This window comes from Medicago truncatula, chromosome 4, assembly GCF_003473485.1.
Source record: "Medicago truncatula cultivar Jemalong A17 chromosome 4, MtrunA17r5.0-ANR, whole genome shotgun sequence".
Lineage (NCBI taxonomy): Eukaryota > Viridiplantae > Streptophyta > Magnoliopsida > Fabales > Fabaceae > Medicago > Medicago truncatula.
Window position 1 is genome coordinate 51,368,419 of NC_053045.1, and position 19,306 is coordinate 51,387,724.

A 19,306-nucleotide genomic window follows, 5' to 3' on the forward strand; every position below is an offset into this window, starting at 1 on the left:
GCTAAGTATAGAATAACAAGTGTCTATTCGGTTTGTGACGGTTAGTGAAGTCTGTCACTTCTGTTATAAATACTCGATGAAATCATTTCCAATTACAACAATTAGTGTGAGTGGTTTCATTATACTTGGAGATAACTCCAATCTCTAGCAATGCATACTATTAGCTACTTTTATAAATTGCAAAGGAAAATGATAAAAGGCACGACAAAATTTTCGTGCCTAATTGCACGAATTATTCCTCTCAGTAATTAATCTTGTCAAACAGTAATGCTTTGGCATTTGGCACTTGATCTCATGATGATTTATGTTTAACTAAGCAGATTCACCAAATAAAACATGAATTCGGAGCATCTTAAGGGTTGTAATGCTTTTATCGGTGCAACATTGACAGGGAAGATGATGGTGCTACTACCGACAACAATTTTATATTATCTTAGTTTATTATATTATATTTTATATATCTTAGTTCATCTTTATCTTATAAATCCATAAACCAACTAGAAGAAGGTCATTCACCAAACAAAGTGTGTGTTTTGAGCATGTCGTGCATGAGTCGCGCATTAAATCTCTCGTACCATATAGCAACGTTCAATTGCAAAAATGCAAGAACCATGACCTTGTCTTCAACCACGTTCCTTTAAATCTTTTCTGGTGAAGTTGTTACTGAAATTGCAAAAGGAAACTTTTTCTGATAAGCTCTGTGTCCTAAAATCTCTTGTGATCCTATACATTTTTGTGTGTTCTGATAGGCTGAGTGGATTAAGGCGAGACTCTTTCATTTGAAGGAATTTATATGGAAAGTATAAAAAGGTGGATGTGTTCTTATTAATCTTTAAGAACCCTCCGCTGATTAAATTTCTTCGTGGATAACTATTTCGAGAAGTCAGTCCCCTCAAAGGTAGATTAGTCTATTAGATGGGAAACTCATTTTCTAATAAGCCTCACTTTTTAGGAGTCTCCCCAATGTTGAACTCCTAACAATGTTTTTTTCTTCCTGATTAGCGAACTCCTAACAATGTACTACTCTACGAGAGCTGATTTCCTTAGGGGCTTTCATTCCGCGACACTTCACTCAACATTATCCGCTCAAAATCCTTCATGAGTAGCCATTTTTGAGAAGTCAATCTTCTTAACGAAAACATCAAATGTTACAAGCATAAGCTTAAACAAAGAATCAAATCCAAAAGACTAATCTATTAGATAGAATGACTCAATACTCATTGCACATTGGCTTATAAGCCTCCTTTTTTATGTGAGACTGTCCAACGTTGAACTCCTAACAACCTCCTAGTTTTCAATTGGGAAAACATTAAATCGAACACAGCATTTCATTACCAAGGATTTGTAACTTTATTTTGTTAAAGGAACCAAAGGTAAATGCATCAAGAACACTACAGAATGTTACTCTATATTATCAAGAAAACAATTTTATGTAGAATTGAACATTATGACATGGTCACAATTTCTTTCCTTTATTCTTTGTACTCGCAGGTGACCAAAATAGTGAAGGAAATATGGAGCATAAAGTTCGCGACAGAAAGTCAAGCTCTACATCTGACCGAGAAACTACCAATGCAAGTTCAAAAACAAATTCCACGGACGCAAAAGGTATGTTTTGAACTTATGATTTGGTTAATAGGTTCCATTTAAAATATTCTTTGTAAGTCTTTGTTACCTTGTTTTGCAATTATAAATGTGGTAACACAACACTTATCCTTGCAGTAAAACTTGCTACGCCAATTTTGCAATCTCCTAGTCCAGGAGTATCATCAAATGCAGAAAAGGAAGCCTCTCGTGGGAAAAACAAGTTCTTCTTGGCAAGGTGGTTTGGATTTGGTTCAAAATGACAACTTATTTTTGCAAAATTCAAAGAAAAAAATAATAACAATTCATACCAGAACCCGTTTGAAATGTCGCTTCTTTCCCGTTGATGATTGTTCTTGAAGATATACGAGTCTCAATAGGATTTGGATTCCACGCAATAACTGTGTTACGCAATGAGTCTCAATAGGATTTGGACTCTACACAATAACAATGTGACGCAGTTATTGATTTTGACCGCCCGATACCGATTGTATATGTAAGTTTACATGGCCATTGTCACTTTTCTGGTTAATTATTAAATTAAATTATTATTATGATATTGGTGATGAAGAATGCATATGGGCCTACCAACTATTTTTCTTTGAGAAATCAGCCTCTGTCGCATTTTTCTGGATCTTTCAAGCTGCCTCATTAATATTGTTTTTGACGTTGATGTAGATCAATTATCTCCCTATGCTCAAAATTGCTTCAACTGCTACAAAAAAAAAAAAAAAAGATAAATTTTGTTGTTTATGTCTTACTTATTTCTTATGAGTTTGACCTCCCATCTACAAAATCTGATATTATTAATTATGTGCGGCAAATGCTGCTGTCACTCTAATGTACAGTTTATGGTTGGTGCATGCATCGTTTTGTATCTAAAAAAATTCACTTTTGCATGTAGCATTCAATTGTACAGCATGAAATGTTAGAAGATAAGAATATTGTTTTTAAGCTGGCCTATCACATGAACTGAATACTATAACCTTGGACCAAAAACAGTGTCATATATTTGGGCTTAACTAACTGGTGTCCATCTAATGCGCATTTTTTTTTTTTATCAAGTGACAAGTAGTTTAGTGGCTAGAAATTTAACTTTTAAAATAAATAAGTGGGAAGTCCGGAGTTCGAACCTCGATTCCTACATATATAATGCAATGCTCTTACTAATTGAGTTAAGTTCACGGTGTTCATCTAATGGATCCACTCTATCAAAACTCAAAAAAGGAGTTTCTTTTCTAGTATTTGTTCAATCTGAAATATACTCCCAGATACTAGTGTGATTTTTTAAATATTAAGGGAAGCTCCCGCGAAAATGATTTCCCCTACTAGCTAGTTGGTGGAATTTAGATTGTGAGTATATTGGTGACCGTTGAATCGAAATTTGACGGTTTAGATTTCATGTTCCGTATTTTGATTTTAAAAATTTTGCATTGAAATATAAACTATCTGATTTTTGATTCAATGACCATAAATATGTTGACCTCATCAACGAGGGGACCGTCAAGAGAAGGCAATCCGGATTCTAGTTGGTGAGGCTTAACAAAAAATTTCATACCTAATGTATTTTAGATAATTAAATTTGGATCGGTTCGATTAGATAACTTAAAAAAATGAAATTTACTTATTTTAAAATTTAGTTTGTTAAAATTTTCAATCGAAAATAGGTTTCACGTAAATCAACTCTTTTTTTCCTTGACCAGATTAAAATATTGTTGTCAGTCCATCTTATGGATTTGGTAGTATTTTTATTTATATATCTCTAAAACTATATTATTTTCTTAATTTTTTGGACAAAGTTCAAGTGTGGATGAAATGTGAGAAATCAATCTAATAGTGATGACATGGATGACTACAGTGATTCCATGAAGTCACTGAATGCACCCAATCCAAGTCCCCATGCTACCTTGGACCATTCTTACATTTTTTAAGTTTGGAGCATTTTAAACTTTCTAATGTGTCAAAAGAAGAAAAAAAAACTATAGCTTTAAGTTTGGAGCATTATAAACTATAACTTTTTAACATTATGGACCTAGGCAGCTAAGCAATAATGTTGACAACTATATAGATAATCCAACTACTAGTAGAAAGAAATTATTAATATGCATTGAGGTGCACATACATGTATTGTTGCATTTTTATTTCTACATCATCACCAAACACCATTCCTCTCTTCCCGGGCAATACAATTTTCCGCCACATGCATCAACATTTTACACGCAAATACAGACATTCACATCACAATAATACTAATCTACTGTCTATATTTCTGTGATGATTCAAAATTTAATTTACACTATACCTCGGTTTGAAGAAATTAAAGTACATTTATAGCTCAATTACCAAGATTAGATCAACATAGAACATTTCCAATTTGTGCAAAGTGTAGGTGTGGACTTAGAATAGATAGCTCCATATGGAGAATTATTAAGCATGTGATACTATCTATCTTGTTGTGCAATTATGCGTATTTGCTCAATACCAGCTGTAACTAACTCCCAAACCCATTTTGGCCCCACTTGCTATCAGTCAATGCTTCCTCACTCACCATTCCATTATTTCTCCATCATTTGGTGTCCCATTTCATTTTCCAACTTTATTTTGCCGGCTTTGATAGTGAGTATTGAGTACTTCAAATCGGGTTTGGATCGGGTGCGGTGCGACTACATGCAGTTACATGCATTTCAGTCGTTTAATCATTGGACGGTTTATATTATAAGCCGTTCAATCTTCATTAGACTATTGAAATACATGTGACTGCATGCACATGTCTTCTGACTGCATACGATCCTTGAAATGACTTTTTTCATTCAACCTTCCAAGCATAAAGAAACAAGCAAAACTCTGATGAACCACTTACACTAAATCCCTCCACTGATTCACAATTCCTTGCTTGAATTGATAATGGAGAAGATGAAGAAGATGAAATAGTAGATGACAAAATTGGCTTAAAAATAAACAAAGCATGTTTCAAACCAGGACTAAATAACCAATCATGAACATCCCAATAAACTTCAATTCTCATTTTACTAAGATGAACTGATTCATTACCTCTAAACTTCCATTGCAAATGCTTCACATGAATCACCAAATGTCCATCAATTCTTATCTCCATCTCTGGCTGAACTGATCCAACAATAACAGAATCGCCACCACCATTTCCTCTATTCTTGCATTCAATAGAAATCTCATGCCATTTACCCTTCTCATGAAACTTAGCTCTGGTTGAGAATTTCTTCTTACCAAATATATGCTCTTTCTTTGAAACCAATATAGGATCAATAAGAGCTGGTCTACAACCTGTTCTTCTATAAGCATCTTTTTTAAGATCACCAAGAAGAAGAACAACCTCTTCATCACAAACAACAGCTACATAGTATTCTGAAGTTGGTTCTGTTTCTCCGTTGAATTTAGCAGCTTTAAGGTCCCAGAAAATGTCAACAGCTTTGTTTCCATCAACTATAAACCGTTTTGAACCTTGTTTTCTCCAAAAATACCATGGCTTTAGTTCAACTTTGCAGGTATATTGGGCTTCTCCTTCTGGACCTTCTACTGATATTGATAGTCCATGAAGCAACAAGTTTTTGCACCATGTGATGGTTATCAAACGGCAATGATCAGCTACCTTTGTTCTGTATACTGACATGTATACACTCTGACCGGAACGTGTCACACCGCCTCCATGATCATCGGTTAGCTTATCTGCTGGTGAAAAGCATGTAGGAATACCAATTGAGTCTTGCATCGTCGTGATCTTTGATATTGCAGAGAATTACAATCAATATATAATAAAAAATAAAAAAAAATAAAAAATAAAAATTGATGGAGCGACTCAGGTTGCGAAAACAGCCTAATTTTTTAAAAATTAGGTAAAGATACTGTAGAGAATTGCGATCAAGTGTGACTGATATCTTAATCGCGGTTGAATATACACGGAGATATCAAAAACCTTGATGTCGCGACTCTGGTTGCCATAGAGGCTAGAGTTGAATAGGGCAATATAGTAGAGATGAGAAGTGGAAAATGAGAGAGGAGAATAGACTTGTTGGGAATTTTAACAAGTACTTGTGAAGAGGGTGAGAGGGTGAGAGATCTTAGTCACAAGGTGAATGAATGATAGATGGTGCCAGATGTGATTTTGGAAGCATTATTAAGTAAATAATTAATTGGAATTAAAAACAATAATTTTCCAAACTGGCATATGGATGGCAGTGAGTGAGAGTGAGTGATAGAACAAATCTTTTTATAATACTACTATGCATTTCTTTATCTAATATCACTCATTTAGTTGAGACCTATTTTAATATTTTTTTTGTTGGGGGTTAAAATTTACCTTTTTAAGTTGAAACTTTAATCTGTACTAACTTTTTGGAATCCAAGGTTGCTTTATTTATGTATACTATATTCAAAAGTGGTTACTTCCAGGCAGTTTGATGCAGAGAAGCCATTTTTCATCAGATTTGGTGTATAGATTTTCACAAATTTAGGAATCATATTTATTCATAACATCACATGATATGGTCAAAAATAACCGGTCAAAACTGTTAGGGAAAAAATATCAACTGTAGTTGTGAGGGTTAGCTTTCCAATGCTAGGTGCCATCATATTTTCCTCCTTGTTTGAAAGTATCTTGTTAATTCATTGCATGTGACTTTTCAATTAATGATAACTTCTAATCGCACTTTGGTAACATTGAAGTGTCAATGTCATGTGACATTAGTCAATCACAATGTCACAGGTGTGTAAAAAGATAAAAAAATGCTTGTTAATAAGAGAAGAAAGTCATGATTTTTTATCATTTTTCACACTTGTGACATTGTGGTTGATCAATGTCAGATGACATTGGCACCCTAATGTCACTAAAGTGCTACTCTAAAGAAAGTCTTAAAATTAAAAAAATGTGCAACGAGTTTTATCTAGGAGGAGAATGATGTGACATAAGAATCATAAATTACTTTTTTTTTTTAAGGAGAACCATAAGTTACTTAATGAAGCTATCCATCCTAAACAATATCTTATATAAATTGTGGAATCCATCATAGATTCTTAAAAGATTGAACTAATAGAGTACAATTATAATGAATTGCTTTAAAGTGATGTAACATTGTGAGCTCTACGTTATCGACAATGGGTAGCAACAGTTGCACTATTTGAGGCGTTTCAAGTACCAAATTTCGATTTTTGTTATCATTTTATAAATTGACAGAAATTAGAGTTGCACTAGCAAAGTGGGACGACAAAGCACTTCAGGTGATCAATCTTCAAGTGAAGTACTTAACTTGAATATAGGGTTGGTTGGAGCGTTGAATGGCCAAGGATAGTAAGAATAGCCCATTTGTAAATTGATACATCAATTCTTTATTGTTTATCTTACTTTTTAGGGCAAATTCTATTGTGCAGAATTGAGATGTGATGTAATTTATTGATCTAATGGTGAAAAGGATACTTGTGCATGATGCAAGATCATTTTACTTGTGTATGTTAGACAAAACCTATCTTTAAATTAAAGTTTGCAAATTTCTTTCAACATTCCCTTTTTTCATTTTTATCTAATATTTAGTTTATGAAGTTAAATCATATAATTTTTGGAAGTTTTTATCCCACATTTTCACTTCAAAGGAAGATATATGAATCCATTAGTCTATCGACTTTTGAAGTTAGCAATGATTACCCGTCGCCACATCAACCGTTGAACAAACATTTTCTGCTATGAATAAGTAAAGACTAGATTGCGTAATAAAATGGGAGATGATTGCATGAATGATTGTCCCGTAACTTATATTGAGAGAGATATGGCCGACAAAATTGATGATGAGTTGATTATTCAACGATTTCAGAACATGACACCCCGTCGGGGACATTTGCAAAGAATAGATGGAGTTTTTTTAGTACATTGTAAAAAAAAAATTGATCAAGCGAGTACATTGCAAATTGAATATAATGTAATTTTTTTAATATATATTATTATAATTATTATAAATTGAAGTTTAAAAATTTGAACCCCCTGACCCAAGATTCTGGCAACGCCACTGGATTTGGATCCCTTATAATTGGATCTTTTAACTTTATGTAACTTTAAGATTAGAGAGAAGAGAGCGTTAGATAAATATGGAGTGAAAAATATGAGATGAAAGAGATAGGAAAAAAGTCGTTTAACTTTTGAAGTTAGAGAACTCTCACCCATGAGTTGCAGAAAGCGACTCGCAAACTATATAGTTGCAATTTTAAATCTGGTATTATAGTTGAATAGTTGATTAGAAAGACAAATTTTGACTCCATAGATTCGTGGTTCAAGTCTCACTAGTATTTTTGGAGGGAGATGATTATAAATATATTGTAAATGTTGTTTAAATCTTAAAATCTTATGTGTCTTTGGTTGGAGCATCATCCTCTTGCACTAAATTATTTTTATCAAAAATTATAATAGTAACTGCATTTGACCTTTGTGATTTAATTAGGTAATGTAGCTACCTGAATTGGGTGTCCACATACTTTTGTTAAAAAATACGTCCACATATAATTGGATAGCATTCCAACTGTCTGATACCATACCTAACTAAGCTCACACTCGATTCTCACCCAAAAGTTGAAACAAGACATAATCTTATATAAATTCTTGTTTAGTATTTCTCTAAAATAACATTAATCAAAAGAAATAAAGAAAAAATATAACGGTGTAGTTGTGTCAGGATTGAGGGCGTCATTGATGGTCAACATTTTTTCATGTGAATGGAAATAAACCTCTTAAAAATATTACTTTTTTTTCTGAAATCAAAAGCTTGAAAATCTTTTTTATTATGAATTGATGAAAATGTTTTTTATTTGATACAAATCAAGTGGGAAAATTGCCTCAAAAGAAGTTCAAGAACGAAAATGAAAATGAAAAACAAAAGTAATAAAATGCGAGTCACGGGAAGCTTGGCTTGGTACACTAATTCTAAAACTAAACTAGCTAGTACATACCTATCATCAGTGCCAGTGGTCTATGAATAGACCTTAGAACGTGTTTAATCACAAACCGTTGTGTTAGATTTTGTCAAAAAAAGAAAACGTTGTATGAGATAGGAATAATTAAGATTCTCCGTTGTCTTGGTTTTTTTGGTGTTACTGTTGCAATAATATTAATAGTGCTTACCTGTACCATTAAGGGTGATTTGCTAGTTTTAACTTCTAGCCTTAATTATTGCTACCGCCTCCGTCTCATTTGAGACATGTTTAGCATGCTTATGGGACAATTAGACCATCTACAACATAGCATTTTATTTTAGGTGTTTAAGTGAATCATGTATATACACATATCTATTTTATGATTTTCAATGATATTACTTAATAAGCAATCAATCTCTCTAACCCAGCACCTTAGCAAAAGTTACTGAATTTGATCTGTTAATAACTCAATGTCATTGTATTTTAAAAAAGTTTATTGATTTATGTACATTTTATTACGCATGATCCACAAAGATTAAAGAGAGGGTGCTTACATGGCCACCCTTCTCTATAAACACCAAACATTTCTCTCCACAACGGGATGCTTATTTATTCAGGTGCTAAATAGGTGAAGCACCCACCATTGTGGATGCTCTTATAATAAAATAGTGTATCAATTTTTTTTCCGCGATGAATAATTCTCTATTGGGAAAAACCTAAGTCCCACATCGGTAGATAAGAGTTTATAAATAAGAGACACTCCTTAACTTATGAACCGATTTTGTAAGGATGAGTTAAACCTCAATTTGAACGTAGTTATCTTTTGCACTACAATCAAACTAAATGATCATTTTGTTTTTATGAAATTGTAACAGTTTAGCATTTCAGTCATCTAAATTTGCATAATAGAAATTTAATTTCTTTATACTAAGTAGATAAGAAATTCAAATTGTTATATAAGTATAACTCAATAGGAAGAAGTGGTACAATTGCTCACTTCTTTACATATTATATGTGAGTTTCTTGATTTCATTGTTAGGCTCTTAAAACTAAAAAAATATTCAAAGCAAAATGGATAAGAAAAGACATAAAAGCTAAGTAGCTATTATATGGCCAATATCTGTACTTCTTATGATTCATGACTCATGAGTAGGGAATGATAGACATTTTCATCTTACAAAAAAGTCTTGCTCTAGCATCTGCAAACCACATGCTAACCAAATATGCAACATTATAAACTGTAAAGTAAAAGTGAACAGCAATGTGTTCCATAATGTTATGGGCCACGCTATACGTCTTGAATTTGCATGTCCAGCCTGGTTTGTTAAGGGCTCAGGCTATTCTTTGACACAAGTAAGAAAAAAGACACACATGCTTGGCCACACACACTATCTTCATTGTCTCTACTCTAGACACACACTGCGTGCTTCTTCTACCAAATTTCTATAATATAGTAGCTAATCAGTCTCTTTCTTTTCTGGCAAGCTTAGTTAAAGATGACATGATCAAAAGCTAGACATCAAAGATATATGACACTAGTTAAATATAATATTGTAGTGCAATGTAATCTTGTGTTTGGATTATCTATAATGGGTCGTCTTTTTGCTAGTAAGTATAATGTTTTTATTTTATTTTTAAGAAGTTAAATTAGTCCACTTAAATTGATATCGAGGTGAATCGAACCTGAGACCTTGAGAATGAGCACACTTCAAGTTCTCAAGTCAACACCACCAGACCAACTTAAGTGGGTCGTATAATGTTATTTTTAAAATTCAATTTTGATGATTCTAGATATAAAATATAGAACTATTTAGTTTATAAATACGTAGATATTAATTCTAATTTTAACAAACATGAATCTCATCTTCGACCATGATACATTAAGATGAATCCCAAATGATTACCTAAACTTAGTCTAATGAGCCCCGTCGTCAATTTTTTATAGTCAAGCACATTTTGTCATTTGATTTATAACTAAAATCTTATTATTTTAAGGTTAGTTGGTGATATATTAAATTGGAATTTTGTATTGTCGAATAGTTTCTCTTATAGGGGAAGACCTTAAAAACTATAAGAGAAACAGCTAATAAGGATCTAGATATTAGTGTTTTTAATAAAATATTATGGCGTTGTTTGATTCATGTTGTTGCTTCTTTTTCCTTAAAAAGAATCAGAATCATAAGATTTTATAATGACTGAAAACCAATTTGGTATACAAAAACACTCTCATTTGGATCATTTTACAAATATCACATTAAAAAGCAATACAATCCTTTCCTTAAAAAAGAATAAAGAAACAGGTTTTTTTTTTTACTAGAATAACACATCTTATTTGAAAGCAATACAATACCCTAAAGAAAGAAGTATTCCTACATATTACTGCAGCAAAATCTGAACCGATACCTACAAGTTTTTCTGGTAATAAATTCTATAAAGCATGTCAGTAGTTTATGTTATATTGTTCCAATAAAATCAATAAAGTCATTCAATTGTTCTCTCGTGGTTGAAAATGTATCGAGCTCGATGATGATTTTTTCCAACCACATATGATGCATGATGCTAAAATTTTAAAGATATTGCACCATGCATCATATTCTATTCATTCATGACTTATGTGACTGTAAATTAATCATCATCGAGCGGAATACATTTCATACACCATAATTGTTGCCGCATTCGGAGTGGTTTTCCTGAATTCTATGATACTTATCATCAACCGTTTTATCATATTCAAATTTTACATGTTTTAAACCTAACTCTATTGGCCACTTTATAGCCAATAATAGACCTAAATCTTCTCCTTTATGTACCAGAACCTTGAGCAACTGTCATAGTGCACTAGCTCTGAAAAAATGTCCAAATACAAATTGCATTGCCCATAGTACTACTGGGATTAAATCTTGGTTGTTTTAGAAACTTTAAGAATGGATAGAACCAAATGAATATGACACAGTAGTGCTAAATTGATATGAATTCGATCGGTATAACCTTTTCTCTATAATTTGTCTCCAGATAAAGGAGAAACGCCTTACTAGTGAAGTAGATATTAAAAAATTCTATGAAGTTATCTGAAAGATCAACTTTAATTAATAGAATGGTCTGAAATACATGTGAAATACATATGGCATCAACATAACTATTGCTTATACTAATCAGTAATCACACCCTACACCGATGCACCGCAATAAAACCCAGTGCCTCTTGGACCAGCATCATAATACATGGGCTATCTGAATATGTAAGAAGCTGCTACTAATTCATTCATGACTTATGTGACTAAATTAAATTCTATTCTAAGAATAGTTTTCCTCGAATATGGTTGATAACATCAACTTTTGAACAAAAGTTGCTCTCAACCATTGTTCTTGTTCGTCCTGCTCAACACCATCAGTCCCAGACCTGCAGAGACAAAACCAGCATACAAGATTACATCTTAATATCGGAAAATGAGAATCTGAAAAACTTAAACACAGGCTAGAAATTTTTAATCGTGACGACGTCAGGATTGGAGTTTGATTCAAACTGTTAAGAGTCTAAAACTTCTTAATTGGTGGTTCAACACTCAACTATAATCTGCAAGGCTCCAAATAGGAACTTCTATGCTAGAAATATTTAATATATTCCTATCAAAAGGATAATATTTTAAGGATTTAGTCTTTTCTTCACATTGATAGCCAGGTAATTCTGATACGAGGAATGATACGTTTATGCGAAGCAAATTAAACATCCTAAAATAACTAAGAAAAACTATCACGGCGTAGTCCTTCAAACTGCAAATATAATTATCATCATCATAGGTTAGTTGGCAAGGTAGAAAGCAAATCTTCCAAGAAACCATCAGAACCAAACCTCATAGCAAATACAAGCTAGCTGCATAAGTGCATATAATGCACATGTGCATAACTGGCATGCTTTGTATGTGATGCATTCTACGATATAAGCTTCTCAAGGTTTCTCTTGTTATGCCAACTCACCACCACTTCAAAATCTCTAGGAGAAAAAGAACCGTACCTTTTTGCATTATGAATTTCTATATCCTTGTTGCTGAGGCTGGAGTTTTCATCTGGATGGTTATTGTTATAGTTAGGAATTGGTACATTGCAGATGAATGGTGACAAAAGTGGATCAGGTATCGATTCTTGTTTGTTTCCCCTAGCAGCTAGTTTCTTGCCAAACATTGCTGAGTTACCAGACCAGATGCTAGATTTCTCAGTCTTCCACCCCCACTGTATAAAAAAAATAAAAAAATACATTGAATTAAGTCAGACAATAAAGAAATGCCATAAAGTCAAAACATATGCAGGATTACGTTTTAGTACACAAGAATTATGAGATAAGCAAAATATACCTTTCGCGAGCTTGAATGTGTAAATTGTGTGAATGCATTGTTCCCTAAATTTTCTTCACACACAGGACAAACCTGACGTACAAAAAATATGATCAGATATATTAAACATTGCTTACTTGCATAAAATGTATGGAAAACAGATTACAACAAAAATTACTGCCGGACCAAAATTTATGGAAACAGAAAAAAAGGTTATACCACATTTTTTGGGGAAGAGCAATACTCCTCTTCAAAATCACTGCAGAGAGGAACTTGAATTTCAAAATCACAAAAAGGACATCGGAAATCAGATTGGTAGTCGTCATCCACGTCTGTGTAACGAATTACTGAGTAATTTTCTGTGGTATGAATGGGATCATTGTTAGAGAGCTTTTGCAGCACAAGCACAATGATTCTATATAGCATGACATACAAAAATTTCTCAAAATGATTAAAGCGATAGGAAATATAAATTATACACACATAATATGCAGATACGGCATTACAAGTTCACAAAATACCAACAAGAATGATAAACACAATGGAAGGCTCACTTATGCTCTTTAAAATCTTCCAAAAATGTCAAATTTATGACAATCATAAGCAAAAATGGAACTTAGTCATATTATTAATTAAACAAAGTAAAATACCAGTAAACATTAAACATGAATCTTGTAGATGTAGTTCAAGCATGCATATGAAAATTGGTAATTCAGGACCTCAAGTCAATATCCTATAAATTTGACTTTATGTATAAAGCGCAGACATCTTTAACTTATACTTCAAGTAGAATTAGGCAGTGTTTAGATACACAATTTAAGTAAGCTTTATAGCACAAGTGCTTATTGTAGAACCTTTCTTTTATAAAATGAGCACGGTACAACTGCAAAGGCACCATTATGAGTTAACTTACAACTCGACTTTTTTGCCAAAACAAATTAAACTTGCATCTCAACTATGTTGGTACCCATTACCCAAGAAACTATGTAACTTAAAGCCTGATTTTTTTTTTCAAGAATGGAATAAAGACATGATATTTGTAACAATATATAGATACAATTAGTTAGTTAGAGTTTGTTGATAGTTAGTTAGTTGGTTAATACTCAATTAGCTCTAAAGTTCATTCATATTGAAAAGGAATCTTTTCAATATGATTCCTTTTGAGAATTCTCTCTCACTTTCAAGCTCTCAGGCTTCTAAATTCAATGTCATTCAGATTTTTAAGAATTTCATCAATTATAAACACTTATTACATAACTATTTTTTTTTTAACATAAGATAAAATAAAGTCAAATTGTTGTCACATAATATAAGCTATTTTCATAAGCTACTATGAAGAGCTTATGCAAATAAGATGGAAACAATTTATGGACATGTCATATGCTATTTCTATAAATGTTTATACTACCTAATGTTCAAATAATTCATGAATCATGGATTCAAATGTCATAACTAATCAGTCCTAGGGGTGATGTTAAGCAAATAGTTATAAAGGATCTCATCAAACAGTTTTACAAGCCAACCTTAAACTAAGAACTCAGATAGATAAAAACAAGGCTCAAACATGAGACAAATAAATGGAAAAGAAAAAAGAAACAAAAAAGGAGGGTACTCAAAGTAATAGTAGTAACTAGTAGGTAAGAAAACAAGTATAGTACTAACCAGAGTGAAGTGGAGCAGATTGAAGAGTAGAGAAGTGCTTTGTAGAATGAATACTGGCCATCATGTCCAAGTCCATGATGATATACCTTCTTTCTTTGTTTCTTCACAAGAGTACTGTGGAAATGAACTGAAAGTGAAAGTGATGGTTTTGTTTGGTTGAGGCTTGTGGCAGTGAATGAATGAATGAGAAAAGGTTTATGAGTCTGAATGAACTCAACAACTCCAAAAGAGACGACTTTGCTTGTCCATCATTAGTCAAGTCATCACCATTCACCAATGGCTTTGTGGCAATGTGATGTTTTGCTGAGTCATGTTTGGTTTCTGACACTGGATGCTTTTCCAACACACAAAAAGATCAACAATCATGACTCTGACTCACACTTGTCCTATTTTCTATCAACATTTTCTTTCTTTCCCAAATTAATTACTTCCTCTGAAAGTCTTCTATGGTCACAAAGCTATATCAAAAAGATTTGGACACACTCATGTAAAATGAAAAATAATTAAAAGAGAATGAAATTCAATAATACTTACTAATGGATAAAGTCTTGCTTAGGCACATACCCAACACTTCAATTTTGGGCACATACTCACATAAAACTAACAAATTAAATAAAAAGTATTTCGTCACATCAAATGATATATTATAATTTTATTTTCTATTAACTTTTTCTTGCTTTTGTGTGTATGCCCAAAATTGAGGTGTTAGGTTTGTGCCCAACCAAGACTTTCTCCTAATTGATGTGACTACATTAGTTTTGTTTTATTTTTTTTAGTTTATGTGAGTGTGTCTAAATATGAGGTGTTGGGTTTATAACCAAGAGTTTCTCTTACTTCCTAGGGTTGTATTTACAAAAAAAAAAAAAAAAATACATTGAATAATGTATGTATGTAGTCATGAATCTAAACCAGATACATAAATATCCAATATATCTAAAAAATCAATTGTTTCTTGTAAATAGAACCGGATGGATGGAGTAATAAAAAAACAAATATAGTAGATATTGCATCGAAATTGTGTAATAAATTTTCAAAAGTTAAAAAAAAGTGTTTTTTTAATTTAAAATTTCAATTTTTTTGTTTTCTTAACTAGTGTTTGGGTACAACGGTTGGCATGACCCATTGATAATAACATCGAACTAATGTGAACTATTTTCTGTTTAAAGAAAATGTTAATTAGTGTCTGGGGCATTAGTTAAGAAACTAAATCTTTTTTAGAATTTGTTTAATCAAACACTTAAAAGTTTAGAAAATATTCTTTTTAATATAAAACTTTTTGTTTATTTCTTTAATTAATTTCAGGGCATTAGTTAGCATGATCATTTTTTAAAATTTAGTATCCAATTCGAGTATCAACTAATTTAACTGTCATGTATGAATTAATCAACCAAAATGACCTCGAGGTGAATTGAACTTAGAGTAACAGATTTCAAGTTTCCAAACCAATCTAACTAAAACACCATGGTTTTGAGTATTTAATTGATCCCTCATGTAAATCATAGCAGACAATATATCTCTAATAAAATTACTAAATAAATCAACTAATAACTATACAACAGCACATTTCAACAACGTTAATTTATTTTAATAACAAAACACATGAGATTGTTGAGAGAGTGTTGTGTTTGCTCGTCGTCTTATTTGGCATTGTATAGGTTTGTTATCTTGAACGGCGTTTGTTGGTTTTCATCTTAATATAGTGTTTGTTGGTTTAGATTGACATTATCGTTTAAATTCATTGCAAATATAATGAAAACTTGAGCGAATGTTGTAAATCCAAAAACATAAATACTTCTTTTACTTTTATTTTGTCATATTTGTAGGTATTATGATGTTGTCGTTGTATGTTATTAACTTAAATGTTACAAGATTGTCTGCGGATTCAGTTTTTTCGGTGGAAAAAAAATACAAAGCAATGTCGTGGCAGTGAGCACCATTGATAACGTAGGTGCTAAGCATCACACACACACACCTATCCAAAGAGGCACCGAACCTCTAACATCAAAAGGTAGTTCAAACGTAAAGTAGTCTTTTGTGACCTTAAAGTAGTCTTTATAAACATGCATAAAAGCTATGTTGAGAAAAATGATAAACACGACAAATTTTTCCGTCCTTTTTACATTCGAATATATTCTACTTGGTAGTGGTTGATGAAGATGTTCATGTGTAACTAGTAACGCCTTTACCTAATGTGAATCTTATGGATTAGTAGAAGCGACTAGGAATAAATAATTATAGGAGAATGCCAAGTGTTGTCCTCTAACAGCACTTGCGTTTGACAAATAATTATATGGATGCTTAATGCTTTGGTCTCTAATGTTCATTGTTTTAGCTATCTAGTTGAGGTGATATTTGCTGTAATGGAAAGTTAAGGAAGAAATTATCAACATTTTGTACTTCTTAAATGAAGTCTCAAGTTTTGGATGAACCTTTAATTAGGATTTAGTTAGATTGTTGAGATTGGTTTGAGTATTTAGGGTATGTTTGGATTGTCTTATTTTTTTAGTTTATAAAAAATAGTTTATGTAAATAAATAAATTTTTATGTTAATTCATAAGTTTTTCACTAACAAATATTATATCTTGATAAATTGTTTTTTCGTAAACTACATTAACAACCTTATGAATAATACATAAAAACTTATTTATTTGCAGAAGTTGTTTTACTTAAGCTCAAAAATAAGTCAATTCAAACAGACATTTGTTCTAATTTAATTTAAAATTTAAACTGTATATATGCATGTTGCGCAGATTAATAAATAAAATTATTTTGTATTTTTTTTGCTCATGATACATATTGTAATTTAGGGTATTTATTGTATGATGATTTCACGTAACAAAAAGATGAGAATATATTTTTTTATCAAAAAAATAGAGTTCAACACATATTGCTCCTTGAGTCTTGAGATTTAGAGTGGTTCACTTGCATCGTTCTCACTAATGCATTACATTCACTCCTAAAGATACACATCAATGGAGTTTTGTTGTTTATACTAATATTGCTCCTTGAGGCTTGAGATTTCAACATAAAACCCTACTCTTATATCAGATATTGATGTCGCCCTTAAATCATTCCTCACACGACTCAACGTCTAACCCTCAACTGTAAACACACTTGATCAACTAATGTTATGAGCCGATCAATCCGAGAGCCTGCTCAATCTTTCCATGACAGTGTGAGAAAGTGAAGTTATAAAATATTTTGTAAAAAAATTGAATGAAACAAAAGTGAGTCAATTCACAAAAACTTTATGGATATATGAAATAATTCACTTAAAAAAAATCAACAAAAACATTTTTCAAAAATAAGTGAAACGATTCAATATTTGAAGTGAAATGATTCACTCTTTTCTCTGACATTGTGAAACAATTCACTCTACATAGTGAAATGACTCATAAGTTAAAAATGTTCAAATTTCCAAAACCAACAATCTGTGAATGAATGCAGGGTTTCAAATATGCAACCTAGATATAATTGTGAAGTTTTTTTTTTTTTTTTTGAGCAAATATAATTGTGAAGTTAAGATCATAGGAGATTCTCTTCTGCTCTTTCTCTCTCAAAAAAAAAGGAGCTACCAATATTAACCTAACTACAAGAAATTAAACAAAAGACCAAATTATGCACTCGTAAATAATTTTTCATAAAAAATTATTTTGACTATTTCAACGTTTTGCTATGACTTTTTTGGATAGTAAAATTTAAAAAATACTAAAAGTAAGAAGCTATTTTGAAGTTGTTTCTCGTAAAAATCATTTTTAAAAGATACTTTTCTAAAAAAATATTCAATTTTTATTTTGTTAAAATCTTTGAATATGAATATATATATATATATATATATATATATATATATATATATATATATATATATATATATATATATAAGAAAGGATATATTGACTCCAAGAGTAACTCAATAGAGTTACTCCAGATCACTACCATCCATTTTATTTTAATCTAACAGTCTAAATTAATTATATGCTTGTGCACCGAATAAGATTCCACACCCGATCAACATTGGATTTTGTTAACAACAAAAAGATCAAGACTTTTCTTTCCTATTCATACCTTCAGCCAGAAAAATTGTATTAACAACAAGATTCAAATTAATGTTGCTTATTGGGAATATATCTCCATCATCAAAATTTTGGTTGGAAATATATCCTTCGTAATTGGGAATATGAGATCTCTTGGGAATATATATCCATCATCAAAAATTAAATTGCATCAAAGTTTCTGATTGAGAATATATTTCAATTGCATCAATTTGAATTGGGATTTTAATTGTTAATCTAATTTTTTTTTACAAGAATTGTTAATCTATTTAATTGCTTCGATCTCTTTGTTGAATTTTTACAAGGTATGAATCAGAAAGAAATGTCTTTGATGGTTTTGTACAACAAAATCTAATGGTTCGATCAGGTGTGGAATCTTATTCGGTGCACAAGAATATAATTAACCAAGGCTGTTAGATTAAAATGAAATGGATAGTAGTGATTTGGAGTAACTTCCTTCATTGAGTTACTCTTGGAGTCAATATATCCCTCATCTATATATATATTATGAATCACGGTGAATATCCATGTTATTAATGTAAAAAAAAAATTAAGAAGGTTATTAATGTCAAATTACTTTTAAAACCAAAGACCGACTGCACTCTCATAGATTTGTTTTTAATAAAAACCATTTTGAGTATTTCGTCATTTTGATATGACTTTTGTGGGTAGTAAAATTTAAAAAAAAAATGCTAAAAATGAGAAACTATTTTGACGTATCTTCTTGTAACAATCATTTTCGAGAGTTTTTTTT

The 19,306-nt window shown here is 31.6% G+C and overlaps 2 protein-coding genes across 2 annotated transcripts; both read right to left on the bottom strand.

The window, feature by feature from the left end:
• Nucleotides 1-3,653: 3,653 nt before the first annotated feature.
• Nucleotides 3,654-5,787, bottom strand: LOC25493703 (uncharacterized). The gene has a single exon (XM_013602281.3). The coding sequence runs from the start codon at nucleotides 5,327-5,329 to the stop codon at nucleotides 4,391-4,393; it is 939 nt and encodes a 312-aa protein (XP_013457735.1). The 5' UTR covers nucleotides 5,330-5,787; the 3' UTR covers nucleotides 3,654-4,390.
• A 5,788-nt stretch (nucleotides 5,788-11,575) lies between these two features.
• LOC25493704 (protein DEHYDRATION-INDUCED 19 homolog 5) lies at nucleotides 11,576-14,900 on the bottom strand. Its single transcript, XM_013602282.3, has 5 exons — nucleotides 14,501-14,900; nucleotides 13,058-13,197; nucleotides 12,860-12,931; nucleotides 12,523-12,737; nucleotides 11,576-11,910 (listed from the first exon to the last, which is right to left on the bottom strand). The coding sequence occupies exons 1-5, from the start codon at nucleotides 14,574-14,576 to the stop codon at nucleotides 11,805-11,807; spliced, it is 609 nt and encodes a 202-aa protein (XP_013457736.1). The 5' UTR covers nucleotides 14,577-14,900; the 3' UTR covers nucleotides 11,576-11,804.
• Between the last annotated feature and the right edge of the window lie 4,406 nt (nucleotides 14,901-19,306).

Excerpts from the sequence above, each read along its gene's own strand:
- LOC25493703 (XM_013602281.3), bottom strand. The coding sequence starts at position 5,329 with ATGCAAGACTCAATTGGTATTCCTACATGCTTTTCACCAGCAGATAAG.
- LOC25493704 (XM_013602282.3), bottom strand. The coding sequence starts at position 14,576 with ATGGACTTGGACATGATGGCCAGTATTCATTCTACAAAGCACTTCTCT. Across the intron at positions 13,198-14,500 it reads ATCTGCTCCACTTCACTCTG|AAAATTACTCAGTAATTCGT; the intron begins GTTAGTACTATA and ends TTCATACCACAG. Across the intron at positions 12,738-12,859 it reads CACATTCAAGCTCGCGAAAG|TGGGGGTGGAAGACTGAGAA; the intron begins GTATATTTTGCT and ends TTTTTTATACAG.